Below are 19,800 nucleotides of genomic sequence, written 5' to 3'. Positions count from 1 at the left end.
GCGATGTCTCTCATAGATATCTAGATTATTAGCATAGCCATGAGGCACAACAGTCTACCCCTCTAACCGGATCTTTCTTGTAATAGTTTGAATCAGTTTTGTTTATGGATTTTTGGGGAAGGAGAAGCGGCGAAGCCACTTTCAAATTGCATTGGAAAGGCCTAAGAAAGCCTTCCCAATGCCACCTGATGCCTTTAAGAGGCAATAATGCCATACCCAACCCGGTTCGAAACCGGGTTGACTCGGTGCGAATCGGCCGGTTCACACTGAGTCGGCACCGAATCGACCGGTTCCGGCCAGAATTGAATGGGATTGCCGAACTGACCCGGTTTCGCACCGGGTCCGCTCGGTACTGCTTGAACCGGGCAGTTCGGCCTGGTTCGGCAGACCCTATTCCAAACCATCAACTACACGATTAAACAAACATGTTTGTATCTCCTTATGCCCTATTTTTTAGATCTTCTTTCCTTTCTTGAAAGGCAAATTCAACCTTATTCGAGATCTTCTGATCCTGCAGTTTGTAGTAAAGTCTATGTTACCCGGACCCTTCAGTTTAGCCTAAAGTACCAGCACATGACATTTAAACATGGACATTGGTATGACACTTGGAAGGGCTCTGTAAGAAGAAATTCTTAGATAATGAAAAGATTTGATGCTTAGACATGTACTGCACCCAACACATGAGCCCACTCTATGTAATGGTAAAAAATTTAGGATTTGCAGCATGTTTCTGCTTTCATTTGCTCCTGCTATTACTTTCATCCAGCTTTTAGAAGGTGGATGTTGGAACCAAAGATGGGAGCTTCAAAATTGATAAAAGCTTCCATGACAGGATCTGCAGACCTGCAAAAAGTAGTATTAGTTGGGCCCTACTAACTTGACTGTTGCGCCTTCTCATATCGCACTTATGTAATGCCCTGTACATGTACTTTTTGGCATCTCTCAGCCTTTTCTAGTAAAATACTTCCCCACCACCCATGGACCTGCACATTGATGGATATAATCTTCCATAAATTTGCTTTTTCGATCTAGAACTTCGCAGGAGGATGGTTGTAGTATACATGACCGAACAGCTAACAGTCATTACAAAAATTATACATCCATATATAAATCATCTATATCGACTTCAACTCTTGCTCATTTGTATCAATCACTTCTATTATAGGCGAACTCTTTTCCGTCTTAATTTAAGTACACACCCTTGCAAATCTTAATTTCTCCTCTACTTTTTTGAGTCCATAAAAATAGGGTTCTAGAGAAACTTGCATTCTTGCATAGAGAATCAACTGATGAATGTGAAGTTGCAGTGAAGGTATCTCAACCATGCTGCAGTCCAAAGGAAGTTTTACTTAAATTCCATGTCTTCATTCCATTTTTCTGAGGAAAATAATGTGCCTGTCCATGAACCATGTTCCTCCATTGACTACTTCAGAAGATGTAAGCCCAAATTTATATACAAAGCTTTCCTTTGTATTCCACTTTTTCTTGCGGAATCTCTTAGGACTCAAAGCCAGCTTCCTTTCAATGATATATCCCATACAAGTTTTACCCAGGCCTTTGTATTGTCAGCCAGCTCCTCTAAAGTGTGAAAGGCCAAACTCTTTGCATTCCTTATCTTTAGGCTTATGAAAAGCTCTGGATTTCTTTCCTTTTGTTAGAAAAATATGATAAAAATTCGATGGAGGCCAATCCAATTCCTTAAGCTAATGAACAACAGTACAAAGACCACTCCAGGGAGGAGGGAGAAAACAGAAACAGAAGATTATGCTACTTTAATCAATCTAAAATCCGGATGCAGAGCTCGATACTTCTTCTTCAGCATGCCTTTAGTGCAGTCTTTGACAAGAAACCTCATTTGCTTGATCACCTAAAGCACGAAACAGTTCTTATCCTTGAAGAAGTGCCTGTTTCTTTCCAACCAAAGACACCAGCAAACTACTGGAAACAAAATTCCATCCTTTCGTCAAATCACGACCAATAGAGTTCTTCCTCCAAGAAGTCCAAAATTCACAGAGATTAAGGGGAAAGGTATTGAGGTTCACCAAAAGGCCAAAATAATGTCAGACCGCTCCCATGAAATCACTGCCAAGGAGATGGTCCATGGTCTCCTCAAGACACAAGATCCAGAAAGTCTAGTGTTTAAAGCGTCTACATCAACCTCGCCAAAGGGGTGGCTCTAATTTGTTGCGTAAGCTAGGGAATAATTTCTTAGGTTTGAAGGGAGTCTTGCTAAGTCTGGGGGCTTGCTATGGGCTGGTTTTCTCCCTCCACCCATCTCTAATGAAGGATACTCTCCCAGCAACTGCATATTCTCCATTATTTCTGCAGGATAATGGAAGTTATTAAAAAAAATAGAGGCTGGATGACTTAAAATTGCTTAATTGGTAGTAGGCTTCAATCCGAAAAAAATACTGGGTTCAAAATGAGTGTCTAGGGAATTATTGTTTAGAACAGGAAAATTGCGAAATGGCTTTAACATTTGTCATATTGTTAGAAACTATATTCTAGATCTTTCTGATCTTTAGTATCTTCATGTATGTGTTATGTCTATGCTTTGGTACTATAGTACTTTTTCATCACTTAACAAATTTTAGTTTTGAGATTATTTCTAGTAACAAAAGCTTTCTTCCTGTTGCTATTTTGATCAGATATGCCTGGAAATGCTTAACTTTGCAAACTATTCTGGAGATGCTGACAGTAAAATTGTTAGAGAGATCTGGGCTAGACTTCTTGATCAAGCTCTTTCAAGAGGAGGTGTTGCTGAAGCCTGCACCGTGTTGAAGAGGGTTGGGTCGAATCTTTATCCTGGAAATGGGGCTTGCTTGCCTTTAGAGACACTATGTCTTCATCTTGAGAAGGCTGCTCTGGTAATATGGCTGTATCTCCATCATATGACTCTTGACTTGGTTCATTTCTCTTGTGTGCATATTAACTGTTTGTTGATGTTTCCCTGAGTCTGCAACACACGCAGGCTCAGGTTCTTAACTCTAGTTTTATTCTCAGCTCAGACCTAGCTGTTTGTGTAATAATGAACAAATCAATTTTAAGCTAGAGGCAGTGCGGAGTAAACTAAGCTTGCAAACAAACATGTTAGCGTCACTCATTACTGCATTGGCACAATTGGAAACATGCATTCAGTTTATGCTGTTCTGATTTTAAAGTCAATTAGCTCTATTTTGAAGCAAATGCTGATTCTTTTAGTTGAGCTTCTGCGTCAAGACATATCTCAAAAGTGAGCATCTTCTTTAGCAGGAGCGGTTAGAATCAGGAGTTGAACTTGTGGGTGATGAGGATGTTGCGGGAGCCCTTGTTGCAGCCTGTAAAGGTGCACAAGAGCCTGTATTAAGCATCTATGATCAATTGCTGTCAAACAGAGCTGTTTTGCCTTCACTAACTCTGAGACTGCGGCTTCTCCGATCGGTTCTTGGGATCCTTCGTGAGTGGACTGCATCTGCACTTGCTTATAGAATGGGTACTACAACAGCCAGTGCTTCCGTTATATTTGGTGGAACATCAGTGTTAGAGCAGACAACAGTAACAAATCAAAGAATTCGGGACAAAATCACTACAGCAGCAAACAGGTCAGTTTCTTCTTTTTCTCTGTATGATATAATGGTTTGAGGATGATAGTGTTATTTTGATGATTAACAAGCAATTATCTAGAGTATGTTATAAGTTAAATCGATATTTCATTTATAAGTTTATTACTCTCAGTATATTTTGTATTAATTGATATAGATACATTTTATTGTTCATTTGAATGAATCTAACCTTGAGATGCAGCAAAGTGTGGATTGAGTCGACCCAAAGGATGATTGAGTCGACCCCGGCACATCAAGAAAACATTTGGCACACTTCTGCAAGAATGGCAAAGATGAACAGTGAGTTGGGTCGACCCAAGGAAAGCATGAGTCGACCCAAGGATCAAGATCCTCAAAACAAGACAGAAAAATGGTTCTCTGGATTTACTGAGAGGGTCGACCCAAGAAGTAGTTGAGTCGACCCAAGCTTGAGTCGACCCAAACCCTGAGAGGGTCGACCCAAAGGCAAGACAGAAAAGAAGACAGAAAAGGTTCTCTGGAAACCCTATTAGGGTCGACCCAAGAAAAAGTTGAGTCGACCCAAGTGAACTTTGAGTCGACCCAAAGAAAGGTTGGGTCGACCCAAGTGAAGGAAGGCTGAATTATAAAGTTTCTGTGTTTCTGAGAGGGTCGACCCAAGGAATGTTTGAGTCGACCCAAGTGAAAGTTGGGTCGACCCAAGGACAGGTTGAGCCGATCCAAACACGGGCTGTAGCATAACGGCTAGTTCTGCAGATGTACTTTTTGTCCTTCCAAAAGGGAGTAACGGCTAGTTTTTGAATTCTAACCATTGGGGCTTGTCCAATGGATGTAGGAAGCTATTTAAAGTGGCACTATTCATCAGATAGAAACAACCTTTCCAAAGAATATCAAAGAGTACACAAGAAAGAGAAAGTGCCCTAATCTTCTTCATCCAAGTGCTTCATTCAAGAATCAAAGAAAGGGGTTGAGCAGATTCAAAGAGTCATCTAGAGCTCCATCCTCCCTTGAAGAGTGAAGCATCCTTGACAAAGAAGAGAGAAGTCACTACAAGCGATAAATACTTTCTAAATTTTTCTTTGTAGTTTATATTGTTTCATTTGCTCATTTAGGAGTTTAAATCTTCTTTCTTTGTTTATTAAACTACTTGTAAAGGTTGGTTGGTTAGCCCGCAAAACCAACGGAATAGGTTGATTGGTGAACCCGGAAAACCAATTGTAAAGGTTCGTTGGTGAGCCCGTAAAACCAACAAAGGTTCGTTGGTGAGCCCGTAAAACCAACATAGGTTTTTGGTGAACCCAGAAAACCAAAGTGTAAAGGTTTTTGGATTGTGAGCCCGGAAAACAATCCAACTATAATCTGCGGGATTATAGTGAATTCCCAAGGGGTCGCTTGGGGAGTGGACGTAGGTGCTAAGGAGAGCACCGAACCACTATACTTTGTGTTGTTTGTATTGTGATTTGTTTTAGCTTATTAATCATTCATTTAACTTAAGTAAGTTAGTTAAAATTAAAAGAAACCAATTCACCCCCCCTCTTGGCTTGTCACCTTGGGCAACAATTGGTATCAGAACAAGGTGCTCTAATAGTACTCATTGATCTCACAATCAAGAGTTAAAGATCATGACAACCCAAGTGGGATGTTTTATGAGTGAGGGGCAATCTACAAATAGACCACCTCTATTTAATGGCACAAACTACACATACTGGAAAGCTAGGATGAGGATATTCATTCAAGCTTCCGACTATGAACTATGGTACATCATCACTAGAGGACCTCACACACCCACACTTAATATAGAGGGCACTATCATACCCAAATCAGAAATGGATTGGAATGAAAGTGATAGAAGATTAGCACAGTTAAATGCAAAAGCTATAAATGTACTTTACTGTTCATTAGATGTAAGTGAATTTAATAGAATATCTACTTGCACTACTGCCAAAGAAATTTGGGACAAACTTGAGGTCACCCATGAAGGGACCAATCAAGTTAAAGAGTCAAAGATAAACATATTAGTACACAAGTATGAATTGTTTAAAATGGAATCTACTGAGTCCATAACTGATATGTTTACTCGTTTTACTGACATTATAAATGGGCTTAAGAGTTTAGGAAAGTCTTACTCTAACTCTGATTTGGTGCGAAAAATTCTCAGGTCTCTACCAAGAATTTGGGAGGCCAAGGTAACCGCAATTCAAGAAGCTAAGGACCTCAACACACTGCAATTAGAGGAGCTTCTAGGATCACTCATGACCCATGAGTTGACAATGAGGCAAAATTCAGAAGATGAGGTCAAGAGAAGAAAGCCCATTGCCCTAAAGACTACCACCCCTAAACAACAAACTGAATCGGAAGATTCAGATGATGATGAAGAAATTGATGAAGAAGGGATGGCTATGCTTGGAAGAAAATTTAGAAAATTTATGAGAGGTAAGAATAGATTCTATAGAAAGAAACCCTTCATCAAAGGTAACTCAAGCAAAGAAAAGGGTAAGGACAAAGAAAAGGAAAAAGAAACTCCCATTTGCTATGAGTGTAACAAACCCGGGCATTATAAGATAGATTGCCCAGATTTGAAATGGATGGCAAGAAAACTGAAAAAGAAGAACTTCATGGCTGAATGGAGTGAAAGTGAGGAATCAAGTTCGGAAGAGGAAGATCATCAAGAGACGGCCCAAATGTGTCATATGGCCAATGACGATGAGGTAGATTCTGAACTTGACTGTGATTTTACTGTTGATGAATTACATGATGCATTCTTAGAACTCATGGAAGAACATAAGAAACTAATTAATAAAAATAAAGTTCTAAAAGAAGAAAATCAATCTCTTGTCAAAGATAAGTTAAAACTGTTTCATAACTGTGAAACATTAAGTAGGAAACTTGCAAATGAAACCAAGTATCTAATTGCTGAAAATATCAAGCTAAAAGAAGATGCTGAAAAATATAAATCCTTGGTAGATAAATTTACACTTAGTTCTACCAAATTAAATATGATTCTTGATAATCAAAAAGCTGTATATGATAAGGCTGACTTAGGATATAGAACAAATATGAAACAAAAATTCTTAAAGAACATTTTTGTAAAAGCTAAAAGTGAAAATATCACTTGTTATTGCTGCAATAAGTTAGGACATAGAGCATATGAATGTAACTATAGAAAGTCCAGTCAAAACAAAGTAAGTAATAATCAAAAGATTAAATTCAAGAAAGTTTGGGTTCCAAAAGGAACATGGAGTACTAACCCTAAAGGACCCAACTTAGTTTGGGTACCTAAAGTTTCTTCTTGATCTTGATTGCAGGTGTGTCTTACAGCTGATAAAGTGGAAAAACGATGGTATCTAGATAGTGGCTGTTCAAGACACATGACCGGTGACGTAGATCAATTTGTCACCTTGGAATCAAAGAAGGGTGGAGTAGTAACTTATGGAGACAATGGTAAAGGGCATATCATTGGAAAGGGTAAAATTTTCATTACGCCATCTATTTTCATAGAAAATATCTTATTAGTTAAGGGTTTGAAACATAACCTTCTTAGCATAAGTCAATTTTGTGATAAAGGGTTTAAAGTCACGTTTGAAGCATCTGTATGCATAATCACAAATCCTAAAGATAATAGCATTATACTTGTAGGACAAAGGCAAAGAAATATTTACTTAGTAGACCTTCATGAGTTAGGCAAGAAAAATGGATTATGCTTAATTACTAATGAAGAAAAGAAAAATGAAACTAGTTGGCTTTGGCATCGAAGACTAGGACATGCTAGTATGGAATTAATATCAAAACTAGTCAAGAAGGAATTAATAAAAGATGTGCCAAAATTGATCTTTGAAAAGGACAAAATATGTGGACCATGTTCATTGGGAAAATAAACTAAATCATCTTTCAAATCAAAGAATATAGTATCAACAACTAGACCATTTGAACTCATACACATGGATTTATTTGGACCTACTAGAACTACAAGTCTAGGAGGGAAGAAGTATGGACTAGTTATTGTTGATGATTTTTCAAGATATACATGGGTTTCATTTTTGGCACATAAGAATGAAGCATTTTCAGAATTCTTGAAACTATATAATAATATCATAAATGAAAAGAAACTCATCTTAGTAGCAATTCGAAGTGATCATGGTACCGAATTTGAAAATCAACACTTTGAAGAATTTTGTACTAAAAATGGTATATCACATCAATTTTCAGTACCTAGAACGCCTCAACAAAATGGGGTTGTTGAAAGGAAAAATAGGACATTGGCAGAAATGGCACGCACAATGTTGTGTGAGTCAAATCTTCCAAAGTACTTTTGGGCTGAAGCTATAAGCACTGCTTGCCATATTCTAAATCGAGTTTTAATACGACCAATAACCAAGAAAACTCCTTATGAACTTTGGAAGAATAAGAAACCAACTGCTAAATATTTTAAAGTTTTTGGATGTAGATGTTTCATCTTAAACAATGGCAAGGAGGATCTAAGTAAATTTGATGCCAAGTCAGATGAAGGTATCTTCTTAGGATACTCCACATCTAGCAGGGCATACAGAGTATTCAATAAAAGAACTTTAGTAGTGGAAGAGTCAGTCAATATTATATTTGATGAGTCTGATAGTGAGTCTGCTAGGAAAGAAAATATTGTTGATGATGATACAGGAATTATCGACTTTGAAAAGTTGAATATTGATGACGTGCCAAATCAAGATAAGGGAGATGATTGCGTGCCACCTCAATCCCAAAACTTGCCAAAGGAATGGAGGTATGCATATGGACACCCTAAAGACTTAATCATTGGTGATCCATCTCAAGGGGTAAGAACTCGATCATCTCTTAGAAATTTAAATGATTATAGTGCTTTTGTTTCACAATTAGAACCTAAGACTTATGAAGAAGCTGAAAAAGATACTAATTGGATAAATGCAATGCAAGAAGAATTGAATCAATTTAAAAGAAGTAATGTATGGACATTAATTGAAAGACCAAAGCATAACTCAGTAATTGGAACAAAATGGATATTTAGAAATAAATTAGATGAAAATGGATTAGTCATAAGAAATAAGGCTAGACTTGTATCTAAGGGATACAATCAAGAAGAAGGAATAGATTTTGATGAAACATTTGCTCCTGTAGCTAGATTAGAGGCTATTAGGTTGCTTCTAGCATTTGCATGTTTCATGGATTTTAAATTATATCAAATGGATGTGAAGAGTGCTTTCTTAAATGGTTTTATTGAGGAGGAAGTATATGTAGAACAACCTCCTGGTTTTGAGAATCATGAATTGCCAAATCATGTGTTTAAACTACATAAGGCTTTGTATGGATTAAAGCAAGCACCTAGGGCTTGGTATGATCGATTGAGCAAATTTCTGCTTAATAATGACTTTAGTAGAGGAAATGTAGATAAAACTCTATTTCTCAAAAGAAAGGACAAAAATCTATTAGTGGTACAAATATATGTAGATGACATAATCTTTGGTGCCACAAATGATACTCTTTGCAAAGAATTTGCTGATTTAATGCATGGAGAATTTGAAATGAGTTTGATGGGAGAACTAAGCTTCTTTCTAGGATTACAAATCAAACAAACTAAAGAAGGCATTTTCATTCATCAAACTAAGTATACAAAGGAAATATTAAAGAAGTTTGGGAATGAAAATCATAAAGGAGTAGGCACTCCAATGAATCCTACTAGTAAGCTAGACAAAGATGAAAAAGGGAAGAGTATTGATATTAAGCTCTATAGAGGACTAATTGGATCCTTGCTCTACCTTACTGCTAGTAGACCCGACATCGTATTTAGTGTAGGAATATGTGCTAGATACCAATCGGATCCTAAGGAGTCACATTTAAGTGCTGTTAAAAGAATCCTTAGATATTTAAGAGGAACTACCAATATAGGATTATGGTACTCAAGAGACTCCTGTCTAAATTTGCTTGCATATTCAGATGCAGATTTTGCCGGATGCAAATTAGATAGGAAGAGCACAAGTGGCACATGTCAATTCTTAGAAAATAACTTAGTATCATGGTTTAGCAAAAAGCAGAATTCAGTGGCACTGTCCACAGCTGAAGCTGAATATATAGCTGCTGGTAGTTGTTGTGCTCAAGTATTATGGCTTAAGCAACAACTAGAGGACTATGGAGTTAAGCTAGATAATATTCCTATTAAATGTGATAATACTAGTGCCATCAATCTTACTAAAAATCCAGTTCAGCATTCTAAAGCCAAACACATAGAGATAAGGTATCATTTTATTAGGGATCATGTGCAAAATGGAAACATATGTATTGAGCATATATGCACTGAAAAACAATTAGCCGACATATTTACAAAACCATTGAGTGAAGATAGATTCTGCATGCTAAGGAGGGAATTAGGCATATGTGATCCTTTTTATTGAAGAAATATAAAAGGAAGCTAGTAGTTTCATGATACATTCCTCCAATTTCTAAAAACCCATGAAACATGAGTCAAACTTATTATCTATAGATTCCTTACTCATGTATCATTGTCCCAGAAAGAATTTATAAGGATTGGAAGCAAGGAAAATTTTTAGACGCAAAAAGAAAGAGAAAAGAAAAATTCTGCACTTGGGTCGACCCAACCCAGAATAGGGTCGACCCAACGTTGAGTCGACCCAAGAAAATTCTTGAGTCGACCCAACGTCGGGACCCCACTGTTAAAAGGGGGACCCGAGAGCAATGTTAGGGCACTGTTTGCCCTTGTCCTCTTCTGAATACTCTAATTCTCACTCTCCAAACTCCTCCAAACAGTAGATTACCTTAAGATCTTGGAGAAATGGGACCCAAAAGAGCCGTAGCCAAGAAATCCGGAAGAGTCACACAGATCCAACGTGAGGAAAGGCAACCTACGGAGCCATCTACCGTGTCTCCACGACGTGAGGCACGTGCGGAGCCACCTCCTCCTCCTTCCCCCTCTGCTATACTTGCAAGATTTGCGGGGAGACCAGTTACAACGGGGAGAAGGATCCATTCCGAGTTCTTTGATCAAGAAGGGTTTCGGTTGAGGGAATGGATCCAAAGGCAAGGTTGGGAGTATCTTTGCTCCCTAGATGTGTTGATCTACCCCGGATTGGTTCAAGAGTTCTATGCCTTCCTTAAAACTGGTATGGGAGGGCTTGTTTCGGAAGTTCGAGGGGTTCGAGTTCGAGTTTCCGAGGAGAGCTTGAGTGGGCTACTTCATCTACCCTGCGTAGGAGCCACTCCGGAAAGGCCAGAAGATAAACTGAGAGCCCTACAGTTGATCATGGAAAACGAGAACTTCAACTTTTCCGAGAAGGTAATAGCTAGTTCTCTTTCTGCTGAAATGAGATTACTGCTCAGTATAATAAACAGAATTTTATTTCCAAAGACCGGGAGATTCGATCTCATCACAGAGCGAGATCTAGCAGTGATGGAGTGTATGATTCAGGGGATTCCCCTAAATCTTCCGGCCATGATACTGAGACAGATGAGGAAAGTGATCTGCAACTCTAGGGTATCACTACCTTATGGTATGATACTCACTTTGATTTTTCGGCAGCATGGTATATCTGTTGAGGGGGAGGCATCCAAGAGTCTGCTTCATACTGACACATACACTGCACGGACTCTTATACGCATGGGATATGAGAAAGTGAACGGGCAGTGGATTAACACTGGAGCAGGCATTCAGGGTGAGGCACCAGAGGGAGATGCACCAGAGGCTGAGGATGAGGAGCATATGGATCATCCTACTGCACCTTCAGAGGCTGGACCATCGTCATCCGTTCCTCCGAGAGATACGGATGAGTTCTGGAGCAGGATGACTAGCTCATGTCAGCTTAGGCGAGGACTATCACTGACGGGCTGATGAGCCGATTGGACGTCCGATTGGACGTCATGTCTGCTGAGATCAGTGATCTGAGGCAGCAGATAGGAGCACTCCGGAGAGAGAGACCCATGGACCATCTGTGCCACAGGCTGCTGAGTCAGAGATTTCGGCACAGAGTCATCCAGCTCGTCGTGCTCCACGCCAGACACAGTCTCACCAGGCTCGACCTCCCCTCGCCACGTACACTAGGAGGATGAGGACTAGATCCCAGCCATTAGATTCTCCCTAGGCCGATATTAGCATTTCTATTTAGAGCCTAGGCTAGATATCTAGTTCTCATATGTATCTTGCTTTTATCATGTATCTTTAAATCTTGATTAAGGAACATTGTATCTGTTTTTGTTTTTGGACATGAATGTACTCAAATGTTCCTATTTTGATCAATGAAGTTTGAATGGTTGTTATTTATTGCATCTTTTTCCATATACCTATTTGATGATAACAAAAAGGGGGAGAAGTAAAGAAAGAGTAAATAGGGGAGAAGTAAAGATAAAAGTAAATAGAGTAACAAAAAGGGGGAGAAGTAAAGAAAGAGTAATAAGGGGAGAAGTAAAGAAAGAAAGTAAAATAATTTGTAAAACAAATTGAAAATCATATAGGAAAGCATATACATCCAAAGGGGAGCAATTTGCAACAATGAAAATGTTCAACTCAACAATTTATATCAAATTTCAGAATTTGGCACACATAAATTCAGAATTTGGCACGCACCTTTCACACCTCGATACATAACCTGAAACTCATGTTTTATCTCAAATTTTTGGAGTTTCATCTTTAATGAATTATAAATGAAAGGGGGAGTAACACAAAAAGTCAAATTGACAACATTTAAATGATATAGGGGGAGACTTCACTCTTATATATGAAAAGCTGAAATTCAGCAAGTTAAACCCTTTCAAAAACTGAATTTAAGATAAGTATCAATAGGCTCATACTCTTTATTTTATAATCATCAAAAAGGGGGAGATTGAGGATGATAGTGTTATTTTGATGATTAACAAGCAATTATCTAGAGTATGTTATAAGTTAAATCGATACTTCATTTATAAGTTTATTACTCTCAGTATATTTTGTATTAATTGATATAGATACATTTCATTGTTCATTTGAATGAATCTAACCTTGAGATGCAGCAAAGTGTGGATTGAGTCGACCCAAAGGATGATTGGGTCGACCCCGGCACATCAAAAAAACATTTGGCACACTTCTGTAAGAATGGCAAAGATGAACAGTGAGTTGGGTCGACCCAAGGAAAGCATGAGTCGACCCAAGGATCAAGATCCTCAAAACAAGACAGAAAAATGGTTCTCTGGATTTACTGAGAGGGTCGACCCAAGCTTGAGTCGACCCAAACCCTGAGAGGGTCGACCCAAAGGCAAGACAGAAAAGAAGACAGAAAAGGTTCTCTGGAAACCCTATTAGGGTCGACCCAAGAAGAAGTTGAGTCGACCCAAGTGAACTTTGAGTCGACCCAAAGAAAGGTTGGGTCGACCCAAGTGAAGGAAGGCTGAATTATAAAGTTTCTGTGTTTCTGAGAGGGTCGACCCAAGGAATGTTTGAGTCGACCCAAGTGAAAGTTGGGTCGACCCAAGGACAGGTTGAGCCGACCCAAACACGGGCTGTAGTATAACGGCTAGTTCTGCAGATGTACTTTTTGTCCTTCCAAAAGGGAGTAACAGCTAGTTTTTGAATTCTAACCATTGGGGCTTGTCCAATGGATGTAGGAAGCTATTTAAAGTGGCACTATTCATCAGATAGAAACAACCTTTCCAAAGAATATCAAAGAGTACACAAGAAAGAGAAAGTGCCCTAATCTTCTTCATCCAAGTGCTTCATTCAAAAATCAAAGAAAGGGGTTGAGCAGATTCAAAGAGTCATCTAGAGCTCCATCCTCCCTTGAAGAGTGAAGCATCCTTGACAAAGAAGAGAGAAGTCACTACAAGCGATAAATACTTTCTAAACTCTTCTTTGTAGTTTATATTGTTTCATTTGCTCATTTAGAAGTTTAAATCTTCTTTCTTTGTTTATTAAACTACTTGTAAAGGTTGGTTGGTTAGCCCGCAAAACCAACGGAATAGGTTGATTGGTGAACCCGGAAAACCAATTGTAAAGGTTCGTTGGTGAGCCCGTAAAACCAACAAAGGTTCGTTGGTGAGCCCGTAAAACCAACATAGGTTTTTGGTGAACCCGGAAAACCAAAGTGTAAAGGTTTTTGGATTGTGAGCCCGGAAAACAATCCAACTGTAATCCGCAGGATTATAGTAAATTCCCAAGGGGTCGCTTGGGGAGTGGACGTAGGTGCTAAGGAGAGCACCGAACCACTATACTTTGTGTTGTTTGTATTGTGATTTGTTTTAGCTTACTAATCATTCATTTAACTTAAGTAAGTTAGTTAAAATTAAAAGAAACCAATTCACCCCCCCCTCTTGGCTTGTCACCTTGGGCAACATGGTTTTATGGCTGCTTTCTTCCAATAAATAAGCAATCATCTGATGGGTTTAGTAATTCTCAAAATCATGTTATGCTCACAAGCAGTAATCTTGTTTTTATTTGGAAGTGGTCTATTATTCCTCTCTTCTCACACCAGACATTTGTGCAACTTGTGATACTTATTTTCTTTTTTACTCAGTTCCAATATTCCATGCTTTTATACATCAGGGGTATTATTGCCACCTCAGAAGTCACTCTCGTTTCATTTTGTGATGTTTTCCATAAGCAAGGTGACTTTTTGGATGTAACAAGATTAATTTTGCATACATGAAAACAGGTACATGACCGAAGTGCGGAGGTTGGCCCTTCCACAAAGTCGGACTGCGGCTGTCTACCAAGGTTTTCGAGAATTGGAAGACAAACTGCTGTCTTTTGCTTCCTTGGAACCATACTGACATTTCTGTTCATATTCCATTGAACTTAGCCTAGCTAATCAGCTCGTTTTTGCATTCTGCCACCACAGAAAAAATAGTCATTTTATTAGAATATATCAATTAATATAATATGTGATATCTGGCCTCAAGATCATATACAGAATTTTGTAGTTTATACTTGAAAAAAATGTAGAAGATACTGACTGATATTTGGTGCTGTAGTTAAATTTAGATTTTTTTGATAAATCTATAATCATTTGCTTATGTGAACATGTTTAAGGATAAACAGTAACTGTTGGTATCCAAGTTTGGCCCCACTAATGAGATGCGACTTTTTGGGAACTCATTAATTTCATTTGCTCCAATCAAATGCCTACTAAGTCTGTGGTTCTGATGTTAAAAGAAGGGTTTAAGTCTCTAAGATATTGATTATGATCAGTGCTTGGCAGTGCAGTTGAATTTTTGAACTTTATTAATAAATGTAGAAGCGAACTTTATTAATAAATGTAGAAGCTGAAGACAAAAAGACACTGGGTAATAGTTCTGATATCTTAGTGAGTAACATCATTGAAATCAAACATTACAATCCAAAATGTTGTTTTGCAATGTTGTCTAGCAATCCATGATAGCTTCTTGGGAATCTCTTCACTAGAAAGTTGTGTTGGCTACCAGATGAACCATACAAAAGATGATAAAAAAGTTATCACTGGGATGTCTTGGTTTGCCCATATCTAACAATGAGATTGTGGAATCCTAGTAAATGCGACTTATAAAGGGAATCCCCAGGGAACTAGCCAGATTTTGCCCAACAAGGCTGGCGTCCCACATGCCATAAAAATGTGGACTATGGTTACACTAATTATACATGAATTAGAGAGTTTTTTTCCCCTCTTCCCCAAAGAATGATCAAGCAGAACCTTCAGATGTCATAATTATATGTTAGTATTTACGTGTTCAAGTTACAACAGTGATAGTGCTATTTCTATATCTCCCGGATGAATGCCTACCATTTTACTAACATAAAATGCAATAGGATGTGACTACACTAAAAATATAATACAGAAACATAGGCAAAATGCATCACTTTATAGATCTCTTAGATCATGTTTGGTATTACTTTAAGTGGCCGAGCTTTTATCTGTAGAGCTTTGGGCAGTACAGTTTTAGCTGGTAGAGCTTGTAATGGAAAGCTTGCAGTTCTAGCGTGCCGTGAAATTTTAATATTTATTTGGTAACGAAACTAAAAAAATACTTTGAGTATCAAGAAATGAAAAAGGACATTGTAAAGCACATTCAATTGCCTATTTGTATATTAAAAACTATTATCATAAAGTATTCTTAATTTTGTAAATTATCGATTTTGATATTTAATATAAATAATATAATAAATTGTTATTTTTGTTCATCATAAAATATAATAATCTTTATAATATTAATTTAAAATAATATGATATCATTATTTAAAAATAATATTATAATAGTATTATATTATTATTACTATATCATAATTATAAATATATAGTATGGGAAATTACTTTCCCGTCCCTCAAAAGACCCCGCTGTAACAAGAGGTCCCGGTTGACCCAAAAACAAACTTCCGGTCCACCGCTTCATGGATCTTTAATTTCCGGTCCCTAAGTTACTGTTTGCTTTAAAATATAGTACCCAAAGTGCCCCCAGGTTACTTAAGTACCCCCCAGGCTACCGGAAGCGGGAAAAAAATAGGTACCGCGTTCTGTTTTGGAACCGGAAACACTCTGTTTTTGTCTACCGAAGATGCTCCGAAGTAAAAATCCCACTTGCAGCCCTTAAGCGTGGATGCCCCTGGTGATCCCACGGAAGGTGTTTACCGAAGATGGCTTTCGAGGAAGATTTTGAGACGGAAAAAAGGTGTAAAAATAGGCCGCAATAGGGTATGCGTTTTGTCTCCGTTCTTCTCTGTTTTGTCTTTGCCAATGGAGATTGTTTGGTCTGGGAAGAGACAAGCACCCATTAGGATGGATGCTAGATGGATAGGGAGAGAGCATGTCGAGCCTTTGTGTTGACCTAAAAACGTTGAGACTACATCTTACTCTTTACCGGTTCCCTGTTTGAGAGAACGCTGATAGTCCCTCTTTCTCTGTGTAGTGAGACTCTGCTCCACTATATTCCTAAGTCTGTTTGCAATTCGGAATTATCTGTTCATTGCCTCCTCTTTTTTCCATTGTCATGGCTTCGGAAGACACTGGTAGCTATGTTTTTATGGCCATTTGTTCTTATGGTAGCGAAGCTGTGATTATTTCCATCTCAAAAGACACAATTCTTGATCAAATTTTTAAGGAAATAGTTGAAAGGTGGAGACATTTATCTTCTACAATGATAGAAGTTAAGTTTTATATTCCAAACAAGTCTAAAATGCTTGTTACGCTCATGAGCGATAAGGATGTTCGTAACATGCATGAAATACACGTCAACTTAAATGCCAAGGTGATCGAGATGGTTGTTACTCATTCTCCAACCTTGATCGAAGGTGCTGCTGTGGTAATTGAGAGGTATTCCCTTTTTTAAATATTGTTTTGTGCAACGGATTTTAGTAAGTTTGCTAAAATAATGTTTATCCTATTGTATGAACAGTGGCTCATCGCATTGTGCTGAAATCAGTTCGAGAGGGAAAAATTTTTCGAAGGGTAGCTCAAGTAATTTTGGTCAAGTTGTTGAAGAAACAAGAGCCGCAATTGAAGAGGAAGCAAGTCAAAAAAATTCGTTGGATGATTGGAAAAATAGTATAGAGGGTGTTGGTCAGGAGTTCATGAATGTGGAAACTCTACGTGACACCATTCGCAACTATTGCATTGCAATTTGCAGGGATTTTGTCTTCGTGAAGAACGATCGTGATCGAGTTACTGTATAATGTGTTTATGAAGGTTGCGAATGGCGTATTCATGCTTCTCGCCTTGGGAATGGTGAAAAGTTTGCAATTAAAAAAATGCACTGTAACCACACATGTGGAGGAGGATTGCAAGTGCGGTCTCATCCAAAGGCTTCAAAACGTTGGGTTTCCAAAATTGTTAAAGATCAACTTCAAGATATGCCGTTATATAAGCCGAGTGATATTGTAAAGGATATTCGACGACAATATGGTGTTGAATTGCCGTATCATCAAGCTTGGCGTGGTAAGGAGGTGGCCATGATGGATCTTTATGGTAACAGCCGGCTATCTTATGAACGGATTCGCTGGTATTGCGATGCCATTCGTCAGACCAACCCCGGCAGCATTGCAGAGTACGAAACAATTGATGGTCGATTCAGACGTCTATTCATTTGTTTTCATGCTTCACTAATGGGTTTCATAAAAGGATGTCGTCCTCTGATTTTTATGGATGCCACATTTATAAAGCATAAGGATGGAGGTGTATTGCTTGGAGCCACTTCCAAAGATGGAAATGATGATATGTTTCCTATAGCTTATGGTGTTGTAGATATAGAATGTGATGAAAATTGGAAATGGTTTTGCCGGTTTCTGAAAGAAGCTATTCATAGTTGTACTGAGTATAGTGGTCAACAGTTCACATTTATGACGGATAGACATCAGGGCATTATTAAATCCGTGCCGAAGTACTTTCCTGATTCTTACCACTCATATTGTATACGTCATGTGAAAGAAAACTTCAAGAATCAGGTTTGCATCGTCATATTATGAATAATTTAAACTACAAAGTATCTAAGTAATGTAGCATGTGGTATATTTGATTTTAATTATCAATGCAGGTTCTTGTTCATTATCGTGCAGCTGAGAGAAAGAGGCTCATTGATTTACTAAATGCTGCTGCCTATACACCAAGGCTTACTGTATTCCGAAAGCTAATTGCAAAGCTTACATCAGAAGCCCCTGGTGCTACCACCTTTCTCCTACATGCAAAGCCGGAGCATTGGGCGAATGCTGTATTTCCAGGTCCACGCTGGGGCATCATGACATCGAATGTGGCAGAGTCTTTTAATAGTTGGGTCCTGGAGGCTCGTCATCTCCCTGTGCCTCAGATGGTTGACCATATAAGGATCCAAATAATGCAGATGATGCATCAACGGCGTAATCGAGGATATAGCATTCAATCTCAACTTTGTCCTGATGCGGAGAAAGTGTTGCAAAAAAATGCGGAAGATGGTCGGAGATTAGCTGTATTTACGTCCAACATAATGATATATGATGTAAAGGATACCAACTACTCATGCAAAGTTGACCTGCATATGTGTAGCTGCTCTTGTGGCGAGTGGCGAATCTTCCGCATGCCATGTAAGCATGCTTGTGCATGCATCGAGAAGGACGGCAGATCACTATACCAATTCACCGACAATTGCTTCCAAGCTGAATTGTATAGAGTAACATATGCCGAAGCAATCAGTCCAATTCCTGACATGGAGAAACCCCTCTGAAGAGATTCACATTCTACCCCCTATAAGAAAGACACGTCCTGGCAGGCCTAAAAAGAAGAGAAGACCTTCGCAAGTGGAGTCAGTACGTGAAATGAGATGTGGACGATGCGGGAAGGTTGGGCACAATAGAAGGACTTGTAATGAGGTCATCAAGTAAAGAATATGGACATTATGAAGAATGTATCGAGATACCTGCAATGTATTTTCATGTTAGTCACAGCATATTAAGAACAAAACTCTTGTATTGATGTTAATGAAGTGCAAACTGAATTGTATATGTTGATTTTTTGTTAGATTTTAATTCAGTTACTTCAAACCGGAATGCAGTTAAAAAATTGTTACAAACACGTAATGATACACAGTTAATCAACAGTTGGCATAGCATTCGACGTCAGCTCTGACAATTACAATAATTGAATATGGCGTGGAAAAATTACATTGACACCTAAAATCCCGTTTCTCGGCTTCCCTTCGACTTTGCCTAATCTGAGACTCTTAACGAGTCGACTCCGAAAATATTGGAGTCGACTCGATCTGTCCCGATGTCGACTCGGTAGGAAAAGAGGTCGACTCTTAGGCTTGGCTGAGCTAAGGTCCACTCTCTGTCTTTGTTCTGTCCCACTTAACGGGGCGACTCGCCTTTCACTGGGGTCGACTCGAACTGCCCAGGGGTTGACTCAGAACTCCGTGAGGTCGACACTTAGGCTTCGCTTATTTTGGCTGCTCTCTGTCTTTGCTCTGTGCCAGCTAAGGAGTCGACTCCCACTGCACGGAGTCGACTCCCACTGCAAGGAGGTCGAGTCAAAACTCAGTGAGGTCGACACTTAGGCTTCCCTTAATTCGGCTGCTCTCTGTCTTTGCTCTGTGCCAGCTAAGGAGTCGACTCGTCCGTCACCGGAGTCGACTCCCACTGCAAGGAGGTCGACTCAAAACTCGGTGAGGTCGACACTTAGGCTTCGCTTATTTCGGCTGCTCTCTGTCTTTGCTCTGTGCCACCTAAGGAGTCGACTCGTCCGTCATCGGAGTCGACTCCCACTGCAAGGAGGTCGACTCAAAACTCGGTTTTCACGACACTTAGGCTTCTCTTATTTCGGCT

General features: G+C 38.9%; 3 protein-coding genes across 4 annotated transcripts in view; all 3 read left to right on the top strand.

Annotated features, from left to right (window-relative positions):
* Positions 1–14,556, top strand: part of LOC103706809 (nuclear pore complex protein NUP155-like) — a 30,849-nt gene extending 16,293 nt beyond the window's left edge. Inside the window, exons 11-13 of one of the 2 annotated variants that reach the window (XM_008791057.5) lie at positions 2,649–2,867; positions 3,253–3,581; positions 14,198–14,556. In XM_008791057.5, the coding sequence (XP_008789279.2) occupies positions 2,649–2,867; positions 3,253–3,581; positions 14,198–14,315 (666 nt within the window). In that variant the 3' untranslated portion in view covers positions 14,316–14,556. Of the gene's footprint in view, positions 1–2,648; positions 2,868–3,249; positions 3,582–14,197 lie in introns of both variants that reach the window. The other variant, XM_017842706.5, reaches the window with a different exon arrangement.
* Positions 14,557–16,502: 1,946 nt separating this feature from the next.
* On the top strand, positions 16,503–17,184 carry LOC148699520 (uncharacterized). The gene is made up of 2 exons (XM_088714384.1): positions 16,503–16,825; positions 16,908–17,184. The coding sequence occupies exons 1-2, from the start codon at positions 16,503–16,505 to the stop codon at positions 17,182–17,184; spliced, it is 600 nt and encodes a 199-aa protein (XP_088570510.1).
* A 75-nt stretch (positions 17,185–17,259) lies between these two features.
* Positions 17,260–19,123, top strand: LOC148699519 (uncharacterized). Its single transcript, XM_089928410.1, has 2 exons — positions 17,260–17,961; positions 18,042–19,123. Exons 1-2 carry the CDS (start codon positions 17,260–17,262, stop codon positions 18,702–18,704), a joined length of 1,365 nt encoding a protein of 454 aa, XP_089784536.1. The 3' UTR covers positions 18,705–19,123.
* Positions 19,124–19,800: the final 677 nt, after the last annotated feature.

This window comes from Phoenix dactylifera, chromosome 18 (assembly GCF_051530095.1).
Source record: "Phoenix dactylifera cultivar Ajwa chromosome 18, Ajwa_hap1_PhDact_Kaust_v1.1, whole genome shotgun sequence".
In the NCBI taxonomy this organism is placed as follows: domain Eukaryota; kingdom Viridiplantae; phylum Streptophyta; class Magnoliopsida; order Arecales; family Arecaceae; genus Phoenix; species Phoenix dactylifera.
The sequence above is the reverse complement of the archived record's forward strand: the minus strand, read 5'-3'. Positions and strand labels throughout refer to the sequence as shown.